Consider the following 14,792-nt stretch of genomic DNA (forward strand, 5'->3'; position numbering starts at 1 on the left):
CCCCCAGGGACCCCCTCCTATGGCTTAACTTGAGCAGGAAAACAAGTCAGCAGTTCTGTCCATCTGTTCTCAACCAGTGTCACACGCCCCCTGTCCCTATCTCCAGAGCTTCAGCAGCTGCCTCGTACCAAAAAAGACCGTAAGAGCAGGCCCCACCTGTCCAAGGATATTACGAGAAGACACACCCAGAAGCCCAAACTGAGCTGACTGGTGAAGATCTTCCCCTGCCAAAGCAAACCCATAAAGTCTAGAAGAGGAGCCGGATTACTCAGATGCACAGACGCCAACGTAAGGAGTCGAGGATCACAAAAAAAGGAGGTAAATATGACACCACCAAAGGAAACTAATAAAGCTCTAATGACTGACCCTCTGTGAACAAAGAATTCAGAATAATCCGCTGAAAGTTTAGTGAACTGCAAGAACACGCAGACAGACAGCTGAACAGAATTAAGAATACAATGCATGAACAAAATGAGAAGCTCAATAAAGAAATAGAAACCATCAGAAAAACCTGAACAGAACTCCTAGGGTTGAAAGATACAACGCCTGAACTGAAGGAGTCGACAGAAAGTTTCAAAACCAGACTTAACCATGCGGAAGAAAGAATCAATGACCTAGAAGACAGGACATTTGAAATTATCCAGTCAGAGGAGCAAAAAGAAAAAAGAATGAAAGAGTGAAGAAAGCCTACAAGACTTACGGGACACAATCAAAAGAAACAATATACACGTTATGGGAATTCCAAGAAGACAAGAGAAAGAGAAAGGGACAGCAAGTGTATTTAAAGCAACAGTGGCTGAAAACATGCCAAACCTGGGGAAAGAAATGAACATTCAGATCCATGAGACCCAACTCCAAACAGACTGCATCCACGTAAGGTTACATCAAAATACATTATAGTTAAACTGTCAAAAGTCAAAAACAAATTAAATAATTTTGAAAGCAGCAAGAGAAAAGAGAAAAGTTCCATACAAGGAAACCCATATAAGACCATTGGTAGATGTCTCAATGGAAAATTTTCTGTTTCTGGAGAACAGAAGAGAATGGAATAATATAAATCAAAATAATGAAGTTTAAAAAAACCTGTCAACCAAGAATTCTATACCTGGTGAAGCTGTCCTTCACAAATGAAGGAAGGATAAAGACTCCCAAACAAAAGCTGAGGGAGTTCATCACCACTAGACCTACTTCACAAGAAATGCTAAAGGGAGTCTTTGAGAGGAAGTAAAAAGGTGCTAATTAATTAACATCATAAAAATGTAAGAAGATAGCATAAAACTCACAGGTAATGGTAAATATACCAAAGTTCAATTGTGTAATATGGAAATAGTGGTGAATAGTTCACTCACAAGTCTTGTTCAAAACTTAGGAAGCAAATGCAGTAAAAATAAACATAACTACCCTAATCTGTTACTGGATACACAATACAAAAATATGTAAACTGTAACATCAACATCCTAAAATGTGAAGGAGAGGAGAAGTGAAAGTACAAAGTTTAGGAATGCTATAAAAGTTAACTTGTTATCAGTTTCAAATAGCGTTATAAGCTTAAAATATTTTATGTAAGCCTCATGGTAACCAAAAGGGGGAAAAAAAAAACCTGTAGTAATTACGAAAATGAACATGATAAAGATGTCAAAGCATATTCACACCAAAAGACATCAAAACACACACACACACACACACACACACACACACACACACACACACACACACACACACACACACACACACACACCAGACAGCAGGAGAAGCAGCAAGGAGCAATGGATCTACAAAACAGTTGAAAAACAATGAACAAAACAGGAATAATGAGTACTGACTTATCAATAATTACTTTAAAAGTAAACTGAGGGCTTCCCTGGTGGCGCAGTTGTTGAGAGTCTGCCTGCCGATGCAGGGGACGTGGGTTCGTGCCCTGGTCCGGGAAGATCCCACATACCGCGGAGCGACTGGGCCCGCGAGCCGTGGCCGCTGAGCCTGCGCGTCCGGAGCCTGTGCTCCGCAACGGGAGAGACCACAACAGTGAGAGGCCCACGTACCGTAAAAAAAAAAAAAAAAAAAAGTAAACTGATTAAATTCTTTAATCAAAAGACACAGAATGAATAGATTAAAAAAATACACTGCACACAAGAGATTCACTTTAGCCTTAATGACACACATAGATTGAGAGTGAAGGGATGGAAAAAGATATTTCATGCAGATGGTAACACACACACAAAACCATGGGTAGCTACACTTACATCACACAAAATAGACATTAAACTAAAGACGGTAAAAAGAGACAAAGCAGGCTATTATATAATGATGGGGGGGTCAATCCCTCAAGACTACATGATAATTGTAAATATTTAGGCACCCAACATCAGAGCAACTACAAATATAAAGCAAAGAGTAATAAACAGCAATACAATAATAGCTGGGGACTTCAACATGGCACTCTCAACAATGGAGAGATGAGACTCAATAAGGAAACAGTGCATTTGAACAAACTACAGACTAAATGGACCTAGAAATATAGAGACCATCCTATCCAACAACAGCAGAATACAGATTCTTCCCAAGGGTACATGGAACATTTTCTAGAATAGACCATATGTTAGGCCACAAAACAAGTGTTAACAAATTCAGAAAGACTGAATCCATACCAAGTATCTTTGATCACAATGAAACTAGAAATCAATAACAGGTGGAAAACTGGAAAACTCATTAACACATGGAAATTAAACAACACTCTCCTGAACAAGTAATGGATCAAAGAAGAAATTAAAGAGAAAATTTTAAAAAGTATCTTGAGACAAATGAAAATGGAAACCCCGCATGCCAAAACTTATGGAATGCAGCAAACGCAGTCTAACCAGGTGGCTCCCAGCAATAATCGTCTACGTTAAGAAACAAGAAAGATCTCAAGTAAACAATCTAACCCTATGCCTCACGGAACTAGAAGAAGAAAAACAAACTGAAACCAAAGTTAGCAAAAGGAAGGAAATAATAAAGATTAGAGCAGAAATAAATGAAACAGAGAGGAGGGAAACAATAATTTACGAAACTAAGAGTTGGTTCTTTGAAACCATAAACAAAATTGACAAACCTTTAGCTAGGCTAACTTAGGAAATAAGAGAGGACCCAAATCAAAATAATTATAAATAAAAGATGAGACATTACAATGGATATCACAGAAACAGAAAATATGAACAGAATTGGTCGTCCTCGAATATCTGTGGGGAATTCATTCCAGGACCCCACGCAGATACTAAATCCTCAGATGCTCTAGTCCCTTATATCAAATGGCAGAGTATTTGCATATAACTTACGCAGCCTTCCCATATACTTTAAATCATCTCAAGAGTACGTATAATACCTAATACAATGTAAATACTATGTAGATAGTTGTAAATGCAATTTAAATGCTTTGTAAACAGTTGTTGCCATGTGGCAGATTCAAGTTTTGCTTTTTGGGACTTTCTGGAATTTAAAAAAATATAGTTTTGCTCCACGGTTGGGTGAACCCATAGATGTGGAGCTCACAGATAGGGAGGACTGACTGTCCTAGTAAGGAGATTGAATCAGTAATCAAAAACCTCCCAACAAAGAAAAGCCCAGGACTAGATGACGTCACTGGTGAATTCTGCCAAACAACTAAACAAGAATTCACACCATGTTGTATATATACGCACAATGGAATGTTACTGAACCATGAAAATAATGAAATTCTGCCATTTGCAACAACATGGATGGGCCTGGAGGGTGTTATGCTCAGTGAAATAAGTCGGACAGAGAAAGATAAATACTGTAACGTTATCACTTACATGTGGTATCTAAAAAATAAAATGAATGAATATAACAAAACAGAAACAGACTCACAGATATAGAGAACAAATTGGTGGTTACCAGTGGCAAGAGGGAAGGTGGGAGGGGCAAGTGATTAAGAGATACAAGCTACTATGTATCAAATAAATAAGCAACAAGGGTATATTCTTCACAGTGAATATAGCCAATATTTTATAATAATTTTAAATGGACTATAAGCTATAAAAATACTGAGTCACTATGTTGTAAAGTACTGTAAATCAACTATACTTACTGATAATAAAAAGAATTAACACCAATCTTCTTCAAACTCTTCCAAAAAATCCAAGAGAAGGGAACATTCCCAAACTCATTTTATGAGGCCACCATTACCCTGATACCAAAGCCTGAAAAGGACACTACAAGAAAAGGAAACTGCAGGCCAATATCCCTGATGAATATAGATGTAAATATTCTCAGTAAAATATTAGCAAACTGCATTTAGTAGCACACTGAAAGGATCATTCACCACGATCAAATGGGATTCACTTCTGACACGCAAGAATGGTTCAACATACACAAATCAATAAATGTCATATATGACACTAATAGCCTGAAAGAAAAAAATCAGATGATCAACTCAACAGATGCAGAAAAAACATCTGACAAAATTCAACATCCATTCATGATAAAAACTCTTAAAAAGTTAGGTACAGAAGGAACAAGTCTCAGCATAATAAAGACCATATATGACAAACCCACAGCTAACATCATACTCAAGAGTAAAAGGTTGAAAGATTTTTCTCAAAGATCAAATACAAGACACGGGTGCTCAGTGTCACCACATGTATTCAAAATAATACAGGAAGTCTCAGCCAGAGCAATCAGGCAAGAAAAAGAAACAAAGGCATCATAACTGTAAAGGAACAAATGGAACTGTCTCTTTGTAGATGACAGGATTTTATATAGAGAAAATCCTCAAGACTCCACAAAAAGTGTTAGATCTAATCAATGAATTCTATAAAGCTGCAGGATACAAAATTAACATACAAAACTCAGTAGAGGGCTTCCCTGGTGGCGCAGTGGTTAAGAATCCACCTGCCAATGCAGGGGACACAGGTTCGAGCCCTGGTCCAGGAAGATGCCACATGCCGCAGAGCAACTAAGCCTGTGCGCCACAACTACTGAGCCTGCGCTCTAGAGCCCGCAAGCCACAACTACTGGAGCCCGCGAGCCACAACTACTGAAGCCCACGTGCCTAGAGCCCGTGCTCCACAACAAGAGAAGCCACCGCAAGGAGAAGCCCGTGCACCGCAATGAAGAGTAGCCCCCGCTTGCCAAAATTAGAGAAAGCCCGTGCGCAGCAATGAAGACCTAACGCAGCCAAAAATAAATATTTTAAAAAATCAGTAAAATTTCTATATAATAATAATGGATTATCTGAATAAGAAGTAAAGGAAATAATCCCATTTACAAAAGCATCAAAAACAATAAAATACTTAGGCATAAGTTTCACTAAGGAAGTGAAAGATCTCTACACTGAAAACAAGACATTGATAAAAGAAATTGAGGAACACAAAAAAACATGGAAAGGTATCCTGTGTTAACGGGCTGGAAGAATTATGTTAAAATGTCCATACTACTCAAAGCCATACATAGATTAAAAGCAATCTATATCAAGATTCCAATGACATTTTTTTTTTTACAGAGGTAGAAACACAATCATAAAGTTCACATGGAACCACAAAAGACTCCAAATAGCCAAAGCAATCCTGAGAAAGAACAAAGCAGGAGGCATCGTATTTCCTGATTTCAACCTTTATTATAAAGCTACAATAATTAAACCAGTATGGTACTAGCATGAAAACAGACACATTGAACAATGGAACTGAATCAAGAGTCCAGAAAGAAACCCATGCATATACAGTCAACTAAAATTTGACAAGGGAGCCAAGAATACTCAGTGGAGAAAAGACAGTCTCTTCAATGAATGGTGCTAGGAAAACTAACATTCATGTGTAAAATAATGAAGTGATATAAGCTCTAACTTATACCACTGACCAAATTTAACTCATAATGTATAAACTTAAATATAAGACCAGAAACTCTAAAACTTTTGGGAGAAAACACAGGAAAATAGCTCTATGACATAGGTCTTGGCAATAATTTTTTAGATATAACAACTAAAGCATCAAGCAACAAAATAAACAAGTTGCACTAAATCAAAACTAAAAAGCTTCTGCACAGCAAAGGAAACCGTCAACAAAATGAAGACAACCTATGGAACGGGCCAAAAAAATCGCAAACCATATACCTGATAACGGCTTAACATCCAAAAGATATAAATAACTCATACAACCCAATAGCAACAAATAATCCAATTAAACAACTGGCAAAACACCTGAATAGATATTTTCCCAAGGATACATGAATGGCCAACCGTACACGAAAATATGCTCAATATCAGCAGGGAAATGCAAATCAAAACCACCATCAGTGGGCTTCCCTGGTGGCGCAGTGGTTGAGAGTCCGCCTGCCGATGCAGGGGACACGGGTTCATGCCCCGGTCCGGGAGGATCCCATGTGCCGCAGAGCGGCTGGGCCCGTGAGCCATGGCCGCTGAGCCTGCGCGTCTGGAGCCTGTGCTCCACAACGGACAGGCCACAACAGTGAGAGGCCCGCGTACCGCAAAAAAAAAAACCAAAAAAACAAAAAAAAACCCCACAATCAGCACACATTGGTTAGAATGGCTATCATCAAAAAGACAAGGGAAAAACTGCTGGCGAGAATGTGGAGAAAAGGGAACCCTTGTGCACTGTCTGCGGGACTGTAAATTGGTACAGCTACTATGGAGAACACTAGGGAGGTTCCACAAAAATTAAAGCTGGAACTACCATATGATCCAGCAATTCCACTTCTGGGAATATATCCAAAAGATGAAAACACTATGTTAAAGAGATATCTGCACCCTCACATTCACAGCAGCATTAGTCATGGCAGCCAAGACATAGAAACAACGTCGAAGGATGACTGGATAAAGAAATTGTGTTATATTTATATAAATGGAATATTATTCAGCCATAAAAAGAGGGAAATCCTGCCGTTTGTGGCAACATGGACGGACCTTGAGGACATTACGCGAAGAGAGTTAAGGCAGACAGAGAAAGACAAATACTGTATGATCACTTACTTGTGGAATCTAAAAAACAAAATGATAGGAAAAGAGATCAGATTTGCAGTTACCAGAGGCACGGAGTGGGGCTGGAGGAACTGGATGACGGTGGTCAAAAGGTATAACCTGCCAGTTATAACTAAGTACTGAGGATATCACGTAACACTGCTGTATTCCATATTTAAAAGTTGTTAAGAGGACGGATGCTAAGAGGTCTCATCACAAGAAAACAAACTTTCTTTTTTCTTTTTTGGGGGTACTAATACGAGATGATGGATGTTAACTAAACTTACCATGGTCATCATTTCACAACATACCTAAGTCAAGTCATTTATAATGTATACCTTCAAGTTATACAGTGTTTGTCAATTATATCACAATAAGACTGGGAGAAAAAAAGTGCTACCTTCTGAAAAGTAGATAGTTTGTAAATCCAGTTATCAAGTAACCAAAAAGACTGTATGAAAAGACGTGAAAACACACTTTGGTGACAAAAGAAAAGCAGAAAACCCCCTTGAGATTTTACATTACGCCTTGCACTTACATATATGATATTTTCTGGACTGCATAATATACCAATTCTATTTTGAAAAGATATATATTTAATATTTTCTGATTATAAAAATATACATGCTGATTACAGAGAATTTAAAGTACAGAATAAGTATAAAAAGGAATTTAAAAATTTTTAACCTACCATACAGAAATAATTTATCAGCCATAAAATCCAAGTCCATTTCCATTTTTCTGTGCATACATATTATAAACACAATTTCCTTCTTCCACAACTGGGACCACTCATATAGTTTTTTAAGTGTGACTTTTTTTTACTTAACTGGATATGATGATCTCCCTTTGCCCCCAGATATCGTTCAATAATTTTTAATGTCTTCATAAATGTTTATCATGTGGATACACCGTTAACCCTCCTTTCCCATCTTAAAGTTTTGCTAGTTATCATTAAATTCCTACCACCTTTCTGGAGAGAAATTTATATTCCCAATAGCAGCGTATAAGAATGTTTATCTCCTATTACTCCCTCTAGCACTTAACACTAGTTTAAAAAATATATGCACATTTCTCAAAGCTGTCTTATTTTTGCTTTGATTTATATCTTTCTGGCTACTAGTAAGGCTGGACTTTTTTTTTTTTTTCCATGGTTCTTGGGGATATTTCCTCCCGGTGAATTTTCATGTATTGCCCATATGTCTATCTAGAGTGTTCATCTTTTAAAAAAAAATATTCAAAAGACTATATTGTGGTAGTTTTACTGAAGCTTTGTTGCTAGTTTAATTTTAGATGAAGTCTTTCCAATCACCAATAGCAGAGGTATTGTTCTTCCTCCTGTTAATTTCACAAGCTAAAAAAAACTGAACAAAATTCAGGCTGAGGCAAAGATTGCACCTAGAAAAATTACATCAACGAAATCCCCAAACAGGTGATGGCACCTGGGAATTCTTCTTCCCACGGTGAATGTTTTATCAGGAAGTTATCCAGAAACAAGAAGTGTAGACCTTCAGTAGTGATCTCTGTGATTCGAACGCATCCATTTCCTAAGTAACTCAGGATTTTTGGCTGTGTTCTGATTCTGGTTTTTTCTCTGTTCCAGTGGTCTTGGTCTCAGGGTTTCAGCTGTGAGATGGGGACAAGAAGATGCAGGGGTAGATACAGACGATCCACCTGAGACAATGTTACATCTTCACACACCTTTTAAGACATTCCAGGGTTGGCAGTCCCTTTAGCGCAAACATTCTGCTTGGATGTGTTTCCACTGACATACACATTACTGTAGATAAGAGCAAAGCTGCCTACCACAGAGGTAAACAATTACTTGTTTAATGATTCTGCCGCTGCAGTTTCTACACTGGGTGTGGTATAGAGTGTGCACATTTACACAACTTCTTTGGCATCATCACAGTCACTTAGGAGGATGCTCTGATATGAGCAGATTTTCTGCAGTGACAAGAAACACACTTGAGTATTTTTCTCTCTCTGTTTCACAGCTCTTGTCGACCAGCCACTGGCAGAAGTCACCATTCCTTCAGCTAAGCAATGCTGCTTTCCAAAATCTTTTGGCAAAATCTCCTAGAGATTTGTTTTTCTGCTCCTTCCTAATTTAGAAACAGTCCTCAAAGGAAAAAAAAAAAAACTGACACATCGATGTGAGAAGAAACTAACTCTGATTTAATGCTGCATTTCTTTCATGGAAAGTTTCAGAGTTTATCATCGACAACCAATAAAAGTAGATAAGATCATTTTGGGGAAAAAAGTAAACAAAAATGGGTATACCCAAGATCAGATATTTTTTTATTCAAGAAGCAACATGTGACACGAAGTCAAGATTTTATTAAAATCATTTGGAAGTTGACATAAAATCTCGGCGGTGAAGGAAAACTGTTAATAAAGCAAAAATAATGAGTTATGTGAATAAACAGTGTTAACGGTGGCATTTAAATGATTACATGATTTTAATTATTCTTTTCATAATAAGCAACTCTGTGAACATCTATTCGAGGAGCTGAAAGCTGTGTCTCATATGGAATTTGCAGCTGAACTAAGCCTGCCTTTGGCAATTTCAAGGAAACAAATGGAAATGGTTTGAAGAACTTATGAAAAATCTACCACCCACCAAAAGAATTTAAAAGGTAAGGTGGTAAGTGCTAGAAAGAGAAAAAACAAAACAAACACACACAGTATTCATTTGTGAGATAGAAAAAGAGAGAACCGAAGTAATAAGGAGAGTCCATCAGGAGTCCAGCCCATGCCAACCCCTTATTTGTTCTTGGCTGTCAGGGGTTTCCGGCTGATCTTTTTCGATTTGTCATTATTTTTCTTCGGCGGTTCTGGGTTTGCCTGCATGTGTCTGCCGTAGAGGCTGAAAAGACAGAGGAGGGGACACCGTGAGATCTACCTTGTGAACACAAGATATGCTTCTACTGGCAGCGTTTTCATCAACAGATTCATCTCTAGGAACATTCAGGAAGCCAAAGAACACCACAAGGTCATTTCTGTTTTCTCTGGGTCATATGCTGGATTTAAGAATTATAAACTGTCTTACACACACACACACACACACACACACACACACACGCTCGCTCTCTCTCTCTCTCTCTCCCTCTCTCTCTCTCTCTCTCTCTCTCTCTCTCTCTCTCCCCCCCCACCATGCCATGACGTCCAATTCTGGACAAGTCTCTTGGAATCCTACACTCCCTGGGCTAAGTGTGAAATCAGCAAAGGAAGAGAGATCCAGGACTAGGGGGACCATGATGCCTAGCCTGGCCGATCCGGACTGAAGCTCCACAGGCCACGAGTGCTGAAGTCGACAGTGACAGAAATTGGGCCGAACTGAAAAGACGGAGTGTCCACTTAGTGCAAAGGGAACAGCATTCCGGCCCGAGAACCCCAGGGCCGGGTGACGTGACAGAGAGTGATGGTGTCCGAGCCCTCGCTAGCTGCTCACCCGTGATGGATGGCGCTGGGACGGCGACCACCCATCAATGGCATGTTAATAAGTGCCGCTGATTAAATGTTGACAAAGTAGCCTGCGATTACAGCCATGGCATCCCTCGCAGAGCAGAGTGAGCTCCGCGGCTGAGGGGCTGGAACCCAACAGCAGGTAGTAATTAATCGGTAATTTATGAGTAACTCTGATTAAACGAAATTAAAAGCCACCCTAAGATAAATAACTCCCCTTAGTTGCCGCTAACTCCCCTTATTGATATAACTGTGCCGCTGAGAGAGTCAGGTGGGTGTCTCAGTGCCTCCAGAGGGAAGGCAATGTCTGACCCCACTTGGTGCAATTGCCTTATGCTAACTGAACAGGGCGGACACAAAGACTGACCTTCCTGTACAAGGTGTCCCGTGTTCTAGGATCCACGCAGGGAATCGACACCCTCTCCTGCACTGGCCATATACTGACGCTCTTGATGACACCGACGCTGTGGTTGACAGGCCGAGGGAGGGACCTGGTGCTCGGAGCTGTCCAATTGACTGGACGCTTAGGGAAAGCTGGACACTGGGTTTTGACAGGTCAGACGTAGTCTATCTTCTCCAGAGGCTTCCAAGCATCTCCTCAGAAGCAGTGACAAGCAGCATCTACCAACAGTGGTCACGAAGATGGGTTTCTGCTCGCAAGGAGTTTAGAATGCAGGACGTGGCAGCTGACAGAGCTACGAGCTGAAGAATGTTAAGTCCAGCCAGGTGCTGGGAACGTTCTCCGGGTAAAGGGGAGGGTGAAGGAGGTACCACATGTCCTAGATGGGTCGTATCAGCACTTGCAAATCAGCGTTCAAAGTCTGTAGAAGTTCCCTTAGAGGACTTCTGGCTAATTGAATGGAGACGCAGGCCCAGTCCTCCCTGGCACCCCTGAGCAGAAACATCTTCCTCCCCAGGAGAACCTGCCACCCAGGAAAACGGAGCTTCAAACCAACACAGGACCCCCTCCCCTAGACTTTAAAAAGAGCGGCTGGTTCTGTGCCCTGGACACCTGGGGTTCCTGGATCCAGGGAAAGAAACATTGGTTTAGGCAGAAAGGAAGGTTCAGCCAGTCCGGCTTCACCACTGTTGCCACTCCAACCCCCAATGATGTCCCTGTCCTAATACCCCCGGAACTTGTTATTGTCACCTTACAGGGCAAAGGGGACTCTGCAGAGGTGAGACTAAGGATCCTGAGACAGGAAGAATACCTTGCACTACGTGGGAGGCTCCAACCTGTGCACCCCTTCCCCTGCCCCTCCAGCGTGTCTCCCAGATACGCCAACAGGGAGAGGAAACCCTGAGCCAAAGTGGAGCTGGCCCTTACGTTCCTCACCTCTATCAACACACCCTCTGAGACAAGCGTATCCTCTCATGGCGTCTGCCCGTCTCCGCCTAGGATGCCGCTTTCCTCCAGAGCAGGGGCTTAGCGCTCCAGTGGGATGTGCTCCAAGCTCCGCCCGCCTGGCACGAAGCCAAGGTCTGACTACCCTGTTCTGTGCATTCACACGGGCACCTATGGTCTCAGTACCTGCTCCCATGGTACCGCTTCCTTACAGCTTCACGTCTCTCTCCTCTATTTTCCAAACTTTTATCCCCATAAAGGAAAGAAGTATTCACATTTTTACTCGCAGACAGCATCAGATGTTAAGGATTACAAAAATCTGCAGAAACACAACTCCTTCGCTCACGAATTTGGAAACCCGGCAAGACTCAGGTGCTGGGAAAGTGATATCAAAAGAAATAAAGGGGTCAGAGGAGGGAGAAGAGACGAAAGACGTGATGCAGGCCTGCTGGGGACCCCATCCTGAACACGCAGGCACGGAAGCCTTCCCAGAGAGGGTGGCAGTGTCGCGGGGCCCTGACGGCGGTAACCCAGCAGAGTCATTTCAGAAGGCGGTGCAACAGCTGCTCGGGACTCAGCAAGGCTCCTCTTTTCAGGAAGGAACTGGAATGTTCCAACGTTTCAACGCCTGCCTTTTCGGACTCAAACCCCACTGCGTGCCCGGCCTTCCTGGGGCTACACAGCAAGCCCCTCGCTACAAAGGGCCGGACGGGAGATAGCAGTCCTGAACTTGATGCTTAAAATCCTCGTTTTGCCACTTTACGAACTGTTCGTTCTGGGCAAATGATTAGCAAGCCTCACCCCACCGTGCCTCAGTTTCTTCATCTGTTAAAAGATGATGCGTTTTCTCACAGGGTGGCCATGGTGGTGAAATAAGCCTGGCACCAGGACAGGACTATTGGACATGGCCCACGAGGGCTTGTGGAAAAACAAGACTGACGTGGGGTTATAGTCAGAGTGGTTAAAAAAAGATAATTATATGATTACTTTACTTCTCTAGGGCTTTTTCCTCTGAAAAAGAATACGGTATTTTTTTATCGACGCCAAATCCCCAAGCATCTCTGGAAGAAAGGTTCGAATCCTCTTTGAAGAAGGCACCTAAGGCAGAGCTAAATGCACTGCCCCACTTCTTCTGTGAGTCACCAGCAAAGCCGGGATGACTCTGCCCTGCGCTGCGGGACGCTTTCCCTCCTCCAGCTGTGTGGCCGGACGAGAGCCGGCACTTGACTCTCATCTGTAGACTGGATACATGAGAGCGGCCATTCCTACCTGGAGACGTGGCTCTGGAAGAGCAGTAAGGACAAGCATCTCAGGGTCCCCAGTCTTGGGTTCCACCAGCTATTAGCCACGGGGCCTCCAGGCAATTAAGTAAGTGTAGCAGGCAGAATAATGGCCCCCCAAAATGTCCACATCCTAAATCCCTGAAACCTGTGACTATGTTACCTTATATTGCAAAAGGGACTTTGCAGAGCTGGTTAAGTTAAGGATCTCGCGATGGAGAGATTATCCTGGATTATCTGGGTGGGCTCAAAGTAATCCCAAGGGTCCTTTTAAGAGGCGGGCTGGAGGGCCAGAGTCAGAGATCTGAACAGGCTCAGCTGCCGGCTCTGACGTGGAGAAAGGAATGCAGGCAGACTCTGGACCCTAGGAAGGCAAGGAAACGCGTTCTCCCCTGGAGCCTCTGGAAGGGCAAAACCCTGCTGACGCCTAAATTTCGGGCTTCGACACCCGGAACTGTAACACTGGTTATGGTTTGGGCCTCTAATATCATGGTAACACTGTAACACTGGTTATGGTTTGGGCCTCTAATATCATGGTAACACTGTAACACTGGTTATGGTTTGGGCCTCTAATATCATGGTAATTTCTTATCACAACATTGTCAATTGGCTATACTCCAATATAAAATGTTAAAAAAAAAACAAAAAACGATCACAGTCATTTGTTAACAGTAGCAATAGGGAACCGATACAGTAAGTGAGCCTCTCTGGGGCTGTCTGTGAGGATTTTGCTTAATTTCAGCAGGGGAAAAAAAAAATTCTGGGGTAATAATTCACTGAAAAGAAGGAAAAGTTAAAAACTAAGTTGCAGAGAGGGCGCAAAGGAGTGTCCCCAAGGAAAAACGGGTGCTGCTTCCACTAGAGGGAGAGGAAATGGGCAGGCCAACTGCCCCCTCTCGGCCACAATGAGACAGGAAGGGACTGGCTCTCTCCATACTCTGAAGCTAAGAGTCATGGCCCATGCTTGAGATGTCCCCAGGATTTAATGCATAGAGGTGACAGGGAGGAGACGGAGAGGTCTGTGCCTTTGAAAGCATTCTGTTACATGCAGCTGTGTGCAGGGCCACACGGGGAAGCACAGGGGCTGGTTAGGAGGCAGAGGCGCTCAGGAGAGAGCAAAGCCCAGAGCCTTTATAGTGGTTTCACAAAAAGGAAGGGGTGAGGCAGGGTACGAGTGAGTTTAGAAGTGAATGATGTGATTAAAATTTCAGAGCCCAGGGCTGAAGAGGTGATCTCTAGTTATCCAGTACCTGGCTCTGGGTCATGGGGAATACTGGCTTGGTGCACGTGAGTCAGAGAAAAGAGGTAGTTAGGATAGGGGTTCGGGGTTGGTTGGCTTGGGTACGAAAAGATGCGCTAACAGATGAGTTGTTTGCTCCTCTAGGGATGAGCTAGCTTGGGAGTCTCCCCAGGCAGCAAGACCCCCAAGATGCCAAAGCATCATAAAATAGAGAAAGTGGAAAACAGGATAGATCAACACAGCCCACAGCCTTTAGGATGGATTTCCGTCCCTGTGATCACCCATACTCTCCTCTCGTGACGTACCTTCCACCTCTTCGACCTTGGAAGAGTCCCAACTACCCTTCAGACCGTGGCACAAGGTGCTTTCTGGATGAGCACATCCCCTCAGTGCTCTGCTCAGACAGTACCCATCCCGCCCTACAGGAGCCCTGGCGTCCTGCACAGGGGATTCTGGAGAACAGACCTGGGGCTTCACTCGCCTCTGCATTCC

General features: G+C 42.5%; 1 protein-coding gene across 4 annotated transcripts in view; it reads right to left on the reverse strand.

Annotated features, from left to right (window-relative positions):
- The window catches only part of RSU1 (Ras suppressor protein 1), a 275,988-nt gene that overhangs the window by 72,678 nt on the left and 188,518 nt on the right, over nt 1-14,792 (reverse strand). For 2 of the 4 annotated variants that reach the window (XM_079913089.1, XM_079913090.1), the window contains exon 9: nt 7,600-9,836. The exons of 1 other annotated variant lie outside the window; for it this stretch is intronic. In XM_079913089.1, the coding sequence (XP_079769215.1) occupies nt 9,734-9,836 (103 nt within the window). In that variant the 3' untranslated portion in view covers nt 7,600-9,733. Of the gene's footprint in view, nt 1-7,598; nt 9,837-14,792 lie in introns of those variants that run through there. One more of the 4 variants, XM_079913091.1, reaches the window with a different exon arrangement.

The sequence above is a fragment of the Stenella coeruleoalba genome (genome assembly GCF_951394435.1).
Source record: "Stenella coeruleoalba genome assembly, chromosome: 2".
Lineage (NCBI taxonomy): Eukaryota > Metazoa > Chordata > Mammalia > Artiodactyla > Delphinidae > Stenella > Stenella coeruleoalba.